Below are 13,288 nucleotides of genomic sequence, written 5' to 3' on the forward strand. Positions count from 1 at the left end.
ACTTGAACACAGTGCTGAGGTGCTGTCACTGAACTTTTTTTTTTTTTTGTCAGTCATGGGGCTTGAACTCTGGGCTTGGGCGCTGTTCCTCAGCTCTTCAGCTCAAGGCTAGCACTCTACCCCTTGAGCCACAGCGCCACTTCTGGTTTTCTGGTGGTTTATTGGAGATAAGAGTCTCACGGACTTTCATACCCAGGCTGGCTTTGAACTGCGATCCTCAGATCTCAGCTTCCTGAGTAGCTAGGATTACAAGCATGAGCCACCAGTGCCCGGCCCTGAACTTCTTTTGCTCAAGGTTAGTGAGTGCTCTACCACTTCTGGCTTTTGGGTAGTTTGTTGGAGTCTTGTGGGCTTTGTTGCCTGAGCTGGTTTTGCCCCATGATCCTCATCTCAGCCTTTTGAGTAGCTAGGATTGTAGTTGTGAACCACTGGTGGCACCGAGCTGCTTTGATCTAAGTAGTAAAAAGCTCGGGTGTACAGCTCCTTTCCTACTTGAACACATTGGCTCTTGAGGGGTTAAGATGCAGGCTCTGGCTAGTAGATAGATACAGGGCCTTAGCATCTGTATTTCTAAGGAGCTCCTAGTGATGATGGTGCTAGTTCTTGAGCCACAACCAAAGCAGGAAGCCTTGGGCTGGAGAGACCTATGGGAATTGCACCCCCAACTGTTTTGTGCCTCCTGAATTCTCACATTCTTCTTGCCTGGCATGAGCTTCCCAAGGTTCCTTTCCTTGCTTCCAGTGAGTCTTTTTTTAGTCTATAGCTCAGGCCCTCCTGGGGGCAGGGCATTGTGGAAACTGAGTTTGAGGTAAGCTTGATTTTTGTCACAGTCTTAAATTATTATTTCACTTCTCCAAGCAGCACTCATTTGTCCTCCCTAGTAGTAGGCATGGTCTCAACCTGTCTCAGAACTCTCAGCCAGACTGGGCCAGACCTGGGGTCCTCTTGGACACACCCAAGATCCTGGCCCCAATCTTTTTAGGTGTGGCTACTAAGGGAGGATGAGGGAAGGCTATGCCTTTAGGGTAAGCAAGGTTTGGGGACCCAGGGACTAGTTAGTGTAGTGTGGGATCTTGCTACCAGCCTCCCTCACAGCAGCCTTTCAAGCTTTCTCCTTAGGATAGGGAATTCTCAAGAGGAAGCTGCACATGGGTACAAATGTCAGGGACCTAGGCAATACTCAGTCTAAAGTGTACACCAAGAAGCTACTAGTATCAGTAGTGGAGTACTACTAGTAAGTAGTAGAGATACAGCTCAAATGGTGGAGCACCAGCCTTTTTGGAAAAAGCCAAGGGGAAAAGCATGGGGCCCTGAGTTGCAGCGCTAGTATTGGAACATAACACACACAAAAGTTACCAGTAGGGCCCTCTGGCATTTCAGGACAGGCTTGGGTAGATTGTTTGGTTGGGGTGAGTACTGTCTCTCCCTGTGGAAAACAGAGGTGGCCAGAGGAATGTAAGAGAAGCTGGGTTGGGGCTACATCACTGTATCACTAGTACGCTTAGTGGAACCTAAGTGTTGATGTTGCAGAAGCTGCAACAGAGGGAGGGGACAGGCTCCTGGCATTCTCTGAGCCTGTTGCTTTCCAGGAGGCTAGTCTGGGAGGAGAGCCAGGAGGACTGGCCAACATCCAAGACATGGGTGCATTACATGGCTGGGCCTGCTCAGAGCAGTGAGCCACACCCATCACCAACCCATGCCTAAGGGGTAGGGCAGGAGGTTACTGAGGAGGTCAGGGTGATTCCAAGGGATCAGTAGGCACAGCCTGGCCCCCAAAGTGGGCTGCATGGCTGGGCCCCACATTGTCACTTTTGGTAGAAGAGTTCTACCAGCTAGGCCTCTACCCTGCCCATGAGTTCAAGAACACTGCCCAGATTAGGCTCTGCAGGAGATGCTGAGGTGTAGGAGCAGCCAGGCAGTTCAGTATCCTCCCTAGCAGTGAAGTGGGGAAAGTTAACCACAGCTTCTGAGTCAAGCTTTGGGTCCTCTACTACCAATTTGTTCATGTTGGTGAACAAATTCCTTAACCCCCAAGAACCTTCCTTGTCTGCAACTGAAAGTGTACATAACTCCTCTACTGGAGCCTATGGGAGGCTGCAGTGATACGGGACTTGTTCAGTGGTTGTCTCCCTCACATGGGCCATAAAGGAAGTACTCTAGATTAGAAGACTGAATGGAGTCCTGGGCGATTGGGCTCATGGTGGGGTCTGGGCCTTGGGCTCTTTTGGATCCTGAACCGTTTTGTCCTTTTTAGGCAGTCTTCTTCATCTGACTTGGGAGGGGCCACACCCAGAGCATGAGGTGACCATAGAAGGGGTGGTGATACTTGTCCGGGTACTGGGTCAATACTGCTTTCACATTCAGGGGCAGCAGTGACAGGCTCAGAGCCTTCTCCGATACTAGTCATTTGTGCTTAAACCTTTGGGGTGTGGAAGCTGCCTGGTAGTTGCATTTTGCCCCATGGCAATCCTTGCCTAGCATGACTTGTCCCTCCCACCTGGCATTGGCACTTTCAGCTTGTCTCAGTGCCAGCTGGAGGGTTCCTATTTCACTCTTACTTCTGGCTAGGTATTCTTTCCAAGGAACCAACCACCTTGGGGATAGCTAAGGTGTAAGAAGGCTGCTATTTTGCTTGTTAGGGTGGGCTGAGCAGCAGATTCTCAGTGCCCCAGGCCTCCTGCAGAAACTGCCCTTCTGGGGATGTGAGTGATGTAGGCGGGGTGGAGGGGCAGGATGAGAAGGCTCTCTGGAGGGCTGAATGACGTGGGCCCCCTTCCCTGGCCTTTACCCTTTTCACCAGGCCTCCTGGGTGGGTGTGAGACATGAGGAATTCCAGTCCAGGTGCCCTCGGATGCCTCCGGGAGGGCTCATTCCTGCCTTCAGGGATCAGGCATTGAGTAGGAGAAGGGTGAGGCATATCATGTGGCCTGAAACCACACCCTGAGTTTGGTCCTTGCTGGGCCTGGAGGTGGGTGTAGGGTGTGTTCTTGGCTCAGAGGCAGGGCTGCCAGTCTGGTGTTCAGAGGGAAGCACAGAGAGGCCCAAGAAACAGCAGTGCTGAGTGTTCAGTGTCTGAAGACCAAGACCCTGGGTAAGGTGGGTGTCCAGGCTGAGTTGGGGGCTTTGTAAGGGGTGAAATTGTTCTCAGTTTCATGCTTATTCAAGGGTCGAGTTCATCTGAAAACCTCTCACAGCCTTGAAAAGGTTCTGGGCCATAGCATGCTTCTGTTGTAGGGTGGTGGGAAGATACACTTTGAAATGCCTTGGTCTAGCTTCCCCATCACCACCAGCCCCCTAAAGGCCACATGGACTGACACTGAGACAAGTGGGGACTTTGCTGCTGTGCCCCCGTGCGCCCATGGTTTCTCGCCCTCCCCCTGTGGGTGGGTGAGTTCCCCCACTGGAGTTCCTTTTTGAGGGTCAGGAGACAGTGAGGTAAGATTGGGAAGTCAAGTCTGTGTCATCTCTTGTCATCATTGGTTGTTCAGGCATTATGTGTTTGTGGGGTGGATTCAGACGTCTTTGGTGCATAGGGAAGTTGGGGAGGGATTCTGGGGCTTTGATTGTTCTCTGGTGACTGGACCTACCCAGCCACGTGAAAGACATGGACCTGTACCACTTTCGCAGCCCTGCTCTTGTGAGCTACTGCAGGATTCCTGGGTGCCCTTAAGAATTGAGAAATAAAAGCCGGGCGCCGGTGGCTCATGCCTGTAATCCTAGCTACTCGGGAGGCTGAGTTCTGAGGATCACGGTTCAGAGCCAGCCAGGGCAGGAAAGTCTGTGAGATTCTTATCTCCGATTAACCACCAGAAAACCGGAAGTGCGCTGTGGCTCTAGTGGTAGAGCGCTCGCCTTGAGCTGAAGAGCTGAGGGACAGAGCCTAGGCCCAGAGTTCAAGCCCGATGACTGACAAAAATAAAAAAAGAATTGAGAAATGAGCTGGTTGCTGGTTGGCTCATGCTTATAATCCTAGCTACTCAGGAAGCTGAGATCTGAGTTTCACAGTTCTAAGCCAGACCTGGCAGGAAAGTCTGGAAGTTTCTTATCTCCAATAAACTACTCAGAAAAAGCCAGCGGGCTGGGCGCTGGTGCCTCACGCCTGTAATCCTAGCTACTCTGGACGCTGAGATCTGAGGATCTCTGTTCTAAGCCAGCCCAGGCAGGAAAGTCCATGAGACTCTTATCTCCAATAAACCACCAGAAAACCGGAAGTGGCTCTGTGGCTTAAGCGGTAGAGCGCTCACCTTGAGCTGAAGAGCTCAAGGACAGTGCCCAAGCCCAGAGTTAAAGCCCCACAACCGACCAAAAAAAAAAAAAAAAAAAAGCCAGCGGTGGTGCTGTAGCTTAAGTGGTAGATTGCTATCCTTGAGCACAAAGAAGCTCAGGGACAGTGCCCAGACCCTGAGTTCAAGTCCCAGGACTGGCAAGAAAAGAAAAGAAAAGAAATGGAAGTTGAACGGCACTGAATGAACTAAAAAACCAACAGTACATGGGGATTCCCATGCCCACCACTGCAGATAACCCATCTCAAGTCCTCGCTCCTTGTGGAGAGGTGGGGTAGGTATTGGAGCGGAGGCTTAGTGAATCCCCTTTGTCATGAGTGTCATGAGGAGGGCAGCATGTGGGCTCCTGGGTTGCCAGTTTGTTTGTTTGTTTTTGGGTCCGGTCGTGGGGCCTGAACTCTGGGCATGGGTGCTGCCCCTCAGTTCTTCAGCTCAAGGCTAGCACTCTACCACTTGAGCCACAGCACCACTTCCGGCTTTTTTTCTTTTTGCTTATGTGGTGCTGGGGAATCGAACCCAGGGCCTCATGCATGCAAGGCAAGCGCTCTACCACTGAGCCACCTTCCCAGCCCCTGGGTTGCCAGTTTGTGAGAGTCCAGTGATGAAGTTCATGTGTGTCAGGGCAGAGCCCACTCTATTAACTGGTGTTGTGTCCAGGAAGGAAGGAAGGGGAGGCTTTGTGCTGAGTTGCTGAGGTGGGAGTATCTTGTCAAAAATCTCTCTTTGGGGTTGGATGATTTCATTAGAAATGAAATGGTTTGTTTCATTTGATACTTCTATACAATGAAATATCCAAAGCTTAAGTGCAACCTTAATGACCTTTGGGAGTCCATCTACCTTCATCCAGACTCTGAGCAAGATAGAACTGGCTTTGGTCAAGAAAGTTCCTTCGGTTTAGTGCCAGGCAGTTCACCCCTCAAAACCTGCTCTGATTTAGTTTCTCCCTGAGTGGTCAGTCACTCAGCCAGTGACTGTTTATATGCATTGTGTTCTGTACTTTTTTTTTTTTTCCTTTTTAAGGATTCTAAATGGTATGTGTTCATTTAAAATGTTGACTTGTGGAAATGAACATGTTATATCGGTACAAAAGTGATAACATTTAGTAGAAATTGTTCAGAATTTCAATTTTGATTCCCAAGCTTGATCTGGCTCCCTTCAGACTAGGGCATCTTAATGCTTTGACAGCCCCTGTTATAGTCCCTGGTTCTGCCAGTGTGGGGATATATATCTTTGATTTTTCTGTGAGAGGATGAAGAAGGGAGAGAAAGGAAAGCAGGTGTCTGTTATCTACTGAGGGTCCTGGGAAGGTAGCCCAGTCTTTTTTCTTCCTTCCACTAACTTATGCTTAAGGAGAGCAATTGGATCCTTGTCTTCTGAGGTCAGCTGAGCTGGGGCCAGCTCACAGGGAAAGCTTAGAGCTGAGGCTTTCCTACCTACCTGAATAGGTGTTCCTGGGCCTTATCTCCTGACTCTTCTCTAGGCTTCCTGAAAGTTCTGTCCCACTGCCTTGCATTTCAAGTTCTAGCCTGTGTCCATATTTCGGCCTTCTTTAGGTGGCTCTTGCTATGGCTGATCCATAGTTATGTTTCTAGGCCCTTGGCAGTACCCCAAGCTGTGGCTTTTTCAAGGCAGATGCTTGTTGTTTCCATGCCCAGTGAAGGGTAGGACAGAGATTACTGGCCATTGTCATTTGGATTGGGAAGAAGAGAGCCGTGCTTGCTGTGAACTTTCAGCAGAGGGCTCCAAGCCTCCCTGGCTAGGAGACCTTTAGTTACTCAGCCCAATAGGCTGGTGAAGATTTCAGGTATGGTCAGGCAGTGGGCGCTCCTATAGAGCATTCCTTTCCCTAGTGCTTAGTGTCCAACACATTCGGTTCTGCTACCTACTCCCTGCATAGTATCTAGTAACTGGCTTGATCTGGATCAAGAGCAGTAGCTCCTAGTTGCAGGGATGGGAAGATGTTGATGCAGAGGTCACTAAATTAGTATCTGAGGGCTCTGGCTGAGCCCAGGTGGTGGGATGAACCAGGTGAAAAGCAGCTGTGTGCTGGGACTTCCTGTTGGGCCTTCTGTGGTCTTCAGAACCCATCTCATCTCTTAATTCCCTTTCAAGGTTTGACTATGCTCTGTCCTCTTGTCTGGGTAATGGGCCTAGGACCAGATCTTATTAATGTAGAGTTTTTTGGCCCTCTGTACGTTTATGACTGATTCGACAGCTCTCTGGGCCCTTGGTGGGAACTTGTGTCCCTCCCTTCAGCTCTCCCCTCCCCCAAAGAGGGGAGCTGTGCTAGGGGCTGAAGAGACAGCTGGCAGCATGAAGCCAGGCCTCCTACCCTTAGGCCGGCACCCCGGGTCTGGCCACATTCCTGAGGGACCTGCTGAGCCTCTCTGGCCCTGGGGGTGGGGTGGGGGGAAGTAGAAGCTGCGGTAGGCCCCTTCCCCCAACTCTGGCTCCATTCCAAGGGAGACCAGGCTAGCCTGTGAAATGTAGGGTCCCAGAGTTTCAGGATTTCCTCCTGCTGGACTCAGCTTTGGGGGGAGAGAGCAGAGAGCCCACCTTCCTCTGGCAGCAGCTGTCAGTGGCTTTCGTGGGTTGGTATTGAAAGACCAAGCCTGCTGCTGGGGTGAGCCCTCAGGCCTCAAAGGGGGAGGTCTTATAGTCCAACTGGGCTGGAGGGGCTGGGCTCTGGGTGGGGGGGGGTCGGGGGTCGGGGAAGCGGTTGAGACTGGTTCTTATAAATAGCCCTTGCACAAGTGGCTCCAATTTTGACCTTTGTTATGTAAATGTAGCCAGCCTATGAAGGGCCTTGCCCAGGCCTCCTACCACCCCTCAGTTTGTCTGTAATTGTATGCCTGCCACCAGCCTTCCTCTGGCCTAGGTGGCCCCTGGGGTATCCTAAATCTCCAGTGTGTATTGGAGGTTAGTTGCTACCCAGCTTCCCAGACCTGTCTGTCAGCCTCTCTGGGTTTCCCACCCAGAAGACTGTAGATCTTTTGGGGAATAAAATTAGAGCCTCCAGTGCCTCTCCTTCAAGGGCCCTCTCCTTCCTTTGCTGGTACCTGTCTTAGTAGTCTGTCTTCTTCTCCCCAGGTGACCAGGCATTGATGCGCCCCCAGGAAGTCCACGTGCTCAAGGAGGTCACCCCCCGCCGGCTGCTGCTCACATGGTTTCTGGGCCCCTGGCGCTCCGGTAGGCCAAGGGAGAGGCCTGGGGGAGGGAGGATCTCTGGCTTGCTTGTGCCCCTGGGGCTTTCTGGCAGTTCACAGCCGGAAGGCTAGGCTTCTCCCTGGCCTGTAGTCCTTTGTGCTGACAGTTTAGGACAGCATGCTGGGCGCCTGGGGCCAGCTGCTCTGGCTCTGGCTCACCCAGGACAAGGGGCTGCTGTGAGCATATGGGTTCTTCTGCTCTTTGTTCATTCCTTTGCCAGGCCTCAGGGTAACAGGCATCCTAGGGTAGACAGAGCAGGCCCAGAGCTGACTGGGATACCGCTTTGTTCCCACCTGGCTGGTTGAAGGGGCAGGGAGTGGAGGAAGAATGGTTCCCAAAGTCTCCAGCCTCTGAATGCCCTTCTGAATTGCTTCAGCTGGGGCAGAACAAGGAACAGGTAGAGTTTTTCCATGGTGTTCCACCAGGTGCTTGTCATGAGCTCTGAAACTAGTGTGGATGTGATTATTGGGGTTTCTCTGTCTACAAACAAGGGCAAAGACAGGTGAGGGGTTGGGGTGAGCATGTGTATTGTGGAAAGAGAGAACATGGTGTAGAAGATACCCTGGGAGGCGCAAGAGGTCTGGGTGGTGGTGGTGAAGTTAGGAACAGTTGAACTATTTACAGATTTTCTAAATGGTGAGTGAGGCACATGTGGGCAGGGTGGAGTGGCCTCTGCTACCCATTGCTGACAGCTGAGAGTCAGTAGAGACTATGCCCATTCCCATGATCTCCTGTCCCACAGAGGCTAGTGGGTGCCTGGGCTCAAGAAAGAAGCTAGAAGGATTCCCAGGCTTGAACATAGTGACCTCCTTTACTGTCAGGGATAAGAGGATGGGGCTGGCATTGCCATTCTCTCTTTCTTTTTTTGGGTCCTGTCGTGGGGCTTGAACTCTGGGCCTGGGCGCTATCCCTCAGCTCTTCAGCTCAAGGCTAGCACTCTACCACTTGAGCCACAGTGCCACTTCCGGCTTTTTTCTTTGTGCTTATGTGGTGCTGAGGAATCGAACCCAGGGCCTCATGTATGCAAGGCAAGTGCTCTACCACTGAGCCACCTTCCCAGCCAGGCATTGCCATTCTCAAATGGGGAGGTGGGTTGGGACTGAGGTCAGCTTTAAGTAATATTCTGGGTACCTCTGTCCTAGGAAGGCCATTCATGGGCCTATATGGTACACTTCCTCCCTGCTTGGCTGAGGGCAGGTGGGAAGCCTGGTCAGACCCCATGTGCACACTGCACACTGCTGGGTCAGCCGTCTGATGGGTTCCTGTAGAGACCAGAGGCATCTGCATGTTTATTACTTAATGGCCTTAATTAGTGTCTGTGCCAATCTGTCTGGTAGGCCCAGCTGGCTGCCTTTCCAAGCCCAAACAGCAGCAGCCCTTCCTGGAAAGGGCACAATGTCTAGGAAATCCAGGGGCTGGGACAAAACCCAATTTCCACTGAGGCCAGGTACATATGTTGGAGGTGGGCTTGTAAGGACCAGCAGCCATGAAAGAGACTGCTGTATATGGGAATAGGATCTGGACTCTGGCAAATTGGAAAACCTGGGTTGACTGGGAAGCTTAATTTCGTGAAGTGTTTCAATGTAGAGCAGAGACTGTAAACCAGAGGCTAGCTGATGAGTTTGATTTAGCTTATACAGTACATTTTACTTATGTAATTATTATCGTTTTTGTGCCAGTACTGGGGCTTGAACTTGAACTCAGAGCTCTCCTCCAATTCTTGTTCAGCTTTTAAACTCATGGCTGGTGCCCTACCATTTGAGCCATGCCTCCAGTTCAGCTTTTTCCTTGTTAACTGGAAGTAAGAATCTCATGGATTTGTCTTTCCTAGGCTGGCTTAGAACTTTAATCCTTAGATCCCAGCCTCCTGAGTCAGTAGGATATGGGTATGAGCCACCACTGCCCAGGTACCTCACAGTCTTATTAGCATCACATTCTAACCAACTGAGCTAACTGGCCACCTTGAATATTTTAAAAGGAAAAGGACCCTTTAACATAGGGAAATTATTCATGAAAATCTGATTTGCTGCCTGGTCTGGAAAGCTGGGGAGATCAGCCCTGTGCCTCTGCATACAGGCAGGACTGGTCAGTTTACTCAGGTCTCCTGCTCTCTTAGAGATGTATCTGTTCTCTGAATTCCATTGCCACCTGCTGGCCATTTTCCCCTTGCTTAGGGGAAGTAAGCCTACCTTCTTTTAGTGTGTAGGCAGGAGCCTGGGGCATAAAGTCAAATTCAAACCCAAGTTTAACTTCCTGGCATCTTCATCATGCTCACCTCAGTTTTCTCGTAAGTAGGGGTAGGGTATGGCCTCTCTGTTTTTTCTCAGACAGCTTGAGTCCTCTCTGAGGTGGCAGTTAGAAGGTGCCTGCACAAGCTGGGTGCTGGTGGCTCACGCCTATAATCCTAGCTACTCAGGAGGCTGAGATCTGAGGATCGAGGTTCAAAGCCAGCCCGGGCAGGAGAGACGGTGAGACTCCTATCTCCAATAAACCACCAGAAAACGGGAAGTGGCGCTGTAGCTCAAGTGGTAGAGCGCTCGCCTTGAGCTGAAGAGCTGAGGGACAGCGCCCAGGCCCAGAGTTCAAGCCCCACGACCGACAAAAAAAAAAAAAGAAGGTGCCTGCACACAGGGAGGTGGGACTGAGTGGGTTTCATCTGCCAGTTCAGTCCAGAGGCCCCCTGTGTGCTCCTGAGAACTGCACTCTGCCCCAGGGCCCTGGTGCAAGTTAATCAGGCTTGTTTTTGCCCACAGGTGGTGCCCGTGGGCAGGGCACAGGGACATGGGGCCCGACATGGAGCTGCCCAGCCACTCAAAGCAGCTCCTGCTACAGCTGAACCAGCAAAGAACCAAGGGTTTCTTGTGTGACGTCATCATCATGGTGGAGAACTCTGTCTTCCGGGCCCACAAAAATGTCCTGGCTGCTAGCAGCATCTACTTCAAGTCCTTGGTCCTGCATGACAACCTCATCAGCCTAGACACGGACATGGTTAGCTCCACGGTGTTCCAGCAGATCCTGGACTTCATTTACACAGGCAAGCTGCTGCCTAGTGACCAGCCAGCCGAGCCCAACTTCAGCACTCTCCTTACTGCCGCCAGCTACCTCCAGCTACCTGAATTGGCAGCCCTCTGCCGTCGCAAACTCAAGCGAGCAGGAAAGCCCTTTGGCCCTGGACGGGTAGGGGCTGCCGGCATGGGGCGGACGCCCCGCAGCCAGCGACTGTCCACAGCCTCTGTTATCCAGGCTCGATACCCAGGGCTTGTGGATGGACATAAGGGGCACCATTCCTCCCAAGAACTCCCCCAGCCCAAAGGTTCAGATGATGAGCTTTTTCTGGGTAGCTCTGCCCAGGAGAGCACTCACAGCCTGGGCCGTGGGCTCTGCTCAGCCAGCGGGGAGGTGGGCTTAGGGGGCTGTGGCAGCAGTACTAATGGGAGTAGCGGAGGCTGTGAGCAGGAGCTGGGCCTAGATCTGTCCAAGAAGAGCCCACCCTTGCCCCCCACAACTCCCGGACCCCATCTTACCCCTGATGATCCAGCCCAGTTGAGTGACAGCCAGCATGACTCACCCCCATCAGCCTCTGTCCCACCTGTTGCCAACAGTGCCTCTTATGCTGAGCTGGGGGGCACCCCTGATGAGCCCATGGATCTGGAAAATACTGAGGACAACCACCTGAGCCTACTTGAGGGGCCAGGTGGACAGCCTCGGAAGAGCCTCCGCCATTCATCCCGAAAGAAGGAATGGAGCAAGAAGGAGCCTGTTTCTGGGTCTCCCTTTGAGCGGAGAGAAATAGGGCCAAAGGGCCCCTGCCCTGGTGAAGATAGTGAGGGGCTTGGGGACACAGTTCCCAATGGTGTTGTGGCCAGTGGTGTTGGTGGCCCCAGTGGGCCTTATGGGGAGCCCCCATACCCCTGCAAGGAGGAGGAGGAAAATGGCAAGGAGGGGAGTGAGGACAGTGGGCAGAGTGGGAGTGAGGGGGGCAGTGGCCATGCTGGTGCTCACTACGTGTACCGGCAGGAGGGCTATGAGACAGTGCCATATGGAGACAACCTGTATGTGTGCATTCCCTGCGCCAAGGGCTTTCCTAGCTCTGAGCAGCTCAATGCTCACGTGGAGACGCACACAGAGGAGGAGCTGTTCATCAAGGAGGAGGGAGCCTATGAGACGGGCAGTGGGGGTGCTGAGGAGGAGGCTGAGGATCTGTCAGCGCCCAGCACAGCCTATGCAGCAGAGCCCCGGCCTTTCAAGTGCTCAGTCTGTGAGAAGACCTATAAGGACCCAGCCACCCTGAGGCAGCATGAGAAGACACACTGGCTGACAAGACCCTTCCCTTGCAACATCTGTGGCAAGATGTTCACCCAGCGTGGCACTATGACACGCCACATGCGGAGCCACCTGGGCCTGAAGCCTTTTGCCTGTGATGAGTGTGGCATGCGCTTCACCCGCCAGTACCGCCTCACAGAGCACATGCGTGTGCACTCAGGCGAGAAGCCCTATGAGTGCCAGCTCTGTGGGGGCAAGTTCACCCAGCAACGCAACCTCATCAGCCACCTGCGCATGCACACCTCCCCCTCCTAAAAGCCAAAGACCCAGGGGTGCCCTCTGCAGACCCTGCCACCTGGGAACCCAGCAAAGGAGAAGCCAGGAGGCGCAGTAGGAGGGGCTGAGCCTGAGGTCCAGTGGGAGGCTCTCCTGGCAGCCCCTTCACCCCAGCCGCCCCACATCCAGAGCTTTAATCAACAGTCTGTACCAAGGGAAGCCAAGAGGAGAGAAGCCTGCAGGCCCAGCCCCATGTGTGGTGCTGGTGGTGACCATTCTACCTCCCCATCCCACCCCTCACTCCAGCCCTGTGGGGGCTGCCATAGAGCAGGTGGGAATGGGTCACATGGGTCTTGCTGGTCCCTTTCCTTCAGGCTGGGCTGGAGAAGAGGGAGAGGGGACCCCCTACATGCTAGTGAGGCACTGTTTCTTGTGATCATGGGTGGTGCCTGGAGCAGGCCCCTACCCGGCAGGGACTGTGTCTGTGCGTGTGCATGTGTGCTTGTGTCTGTGTGTGACCCTGGCTTTGGGAAGCAGGTGCTTGGGGGCAGCTCCTTCACTCCTTTAGCCAGGGTGGCACTGCTCTCTGGTGCTGGGATAGTCAGGGTGACCCCACCACCCTACCTCTCTACAACTAAAGAGCCCTCTGGGCCTGTTATTCCTACTGATCTCCCTCCACTTTTTTTTTTTTTTTTTAATTTTGAATTTTTTTTTTTTAAACCAAAACAAACAATAGTTTATTTTCCTTCTGCCTCTTTGGGGCTGAGCCTAGGTCTGCAGACTGAATGTAACTGGGGCAACTGCCCCTCCCTGTTGCCCCTTCCCTGAGCCCTGGTGCTGTGGGACACATCAGTGTGCCCATCTCCAGGCCCCAGAAGCCCGACTTGCCCAAAGGCTTCCCTGGTCCTGAGCCCTGCCTGGGCTGCCTCAGGAGAACACGTTTTTCCTATAATTTTCAAGGAATATTCTTTGTCTAGAGGTACATGTTTTTTTGTTTTGTTTTTTTAAATTGAGAACCCCCTCTCCCATGTAACATTTATGGAAGTGTTGGAACTGGAAGGTTTGGGGGGTGGGGGAGGCTGGACTTGCTGCCAAGGCCGTCGGTACTTGCGTTTTTCATTTCTGTGTGTGTGTGGGTGAGCGTGGTATGCACTGTGCGTGTGGACAGATGCTTCACTTTCCTTCCTCACTAAACAAGGTGGAGAGACTTCTGACCTTTTGCTACCTCTTGAATTCATGACAACAGTATAGTACTTTGG

General features: G+C 52.6%; 1 protein-coding gene across 2 annotated transcripts in view; it reads left to right on the plus strand.

The window, feature by feature from the left end:
- The window catches only part of Hic2 (HIC ZBTB transcriptional repressor 2), a 35,060-nt gene extending 22,364 nt beyond the window's left edge, over positions 1 to 12,696 (plus strand). For both annotated transcript variants that reach the window (XM_042666335.1, XM_042666336.1), the window contains exons 2-3: positions 7,374 to 7,472; positions 10,244 to 12,696. In XM_042666335.1, the coding sequence (XP_042522269.1) occupies positions 7,447 to 7,472; positions 10,244 to 12,068 (1,851 nt within the window). In that variant the 5' untranslated portion in view covers positions 7,374 to 7,446 and the 3' untranslated portion in view covers positions 12,069 to 12,696. The remainder of the gene's footprint in view (positions 1 to 7,373; positions 7,473 to 10,243) is intronic.
- The last annotated feature ends 592 nt before the right edge of the window (positions 12,697 to 13,288 follow it).

The sequence above is a fragment of the Dipodomys spectabilis genome, unplaced genomic scaffold (genome assembly GCF_019054845.1).
Source record: "Dipodomys spectabilis isolate Male_0828 unplaced genomic scaffold, ASM1905484v1 ptg000363l, whole genome shotgun sequence".
NCBI lineage: Eukaryota > Metazoa > Chordata > Mammalia > Rodentia > Heteromyidae > Dipodomys > Dipodomys spectabilis.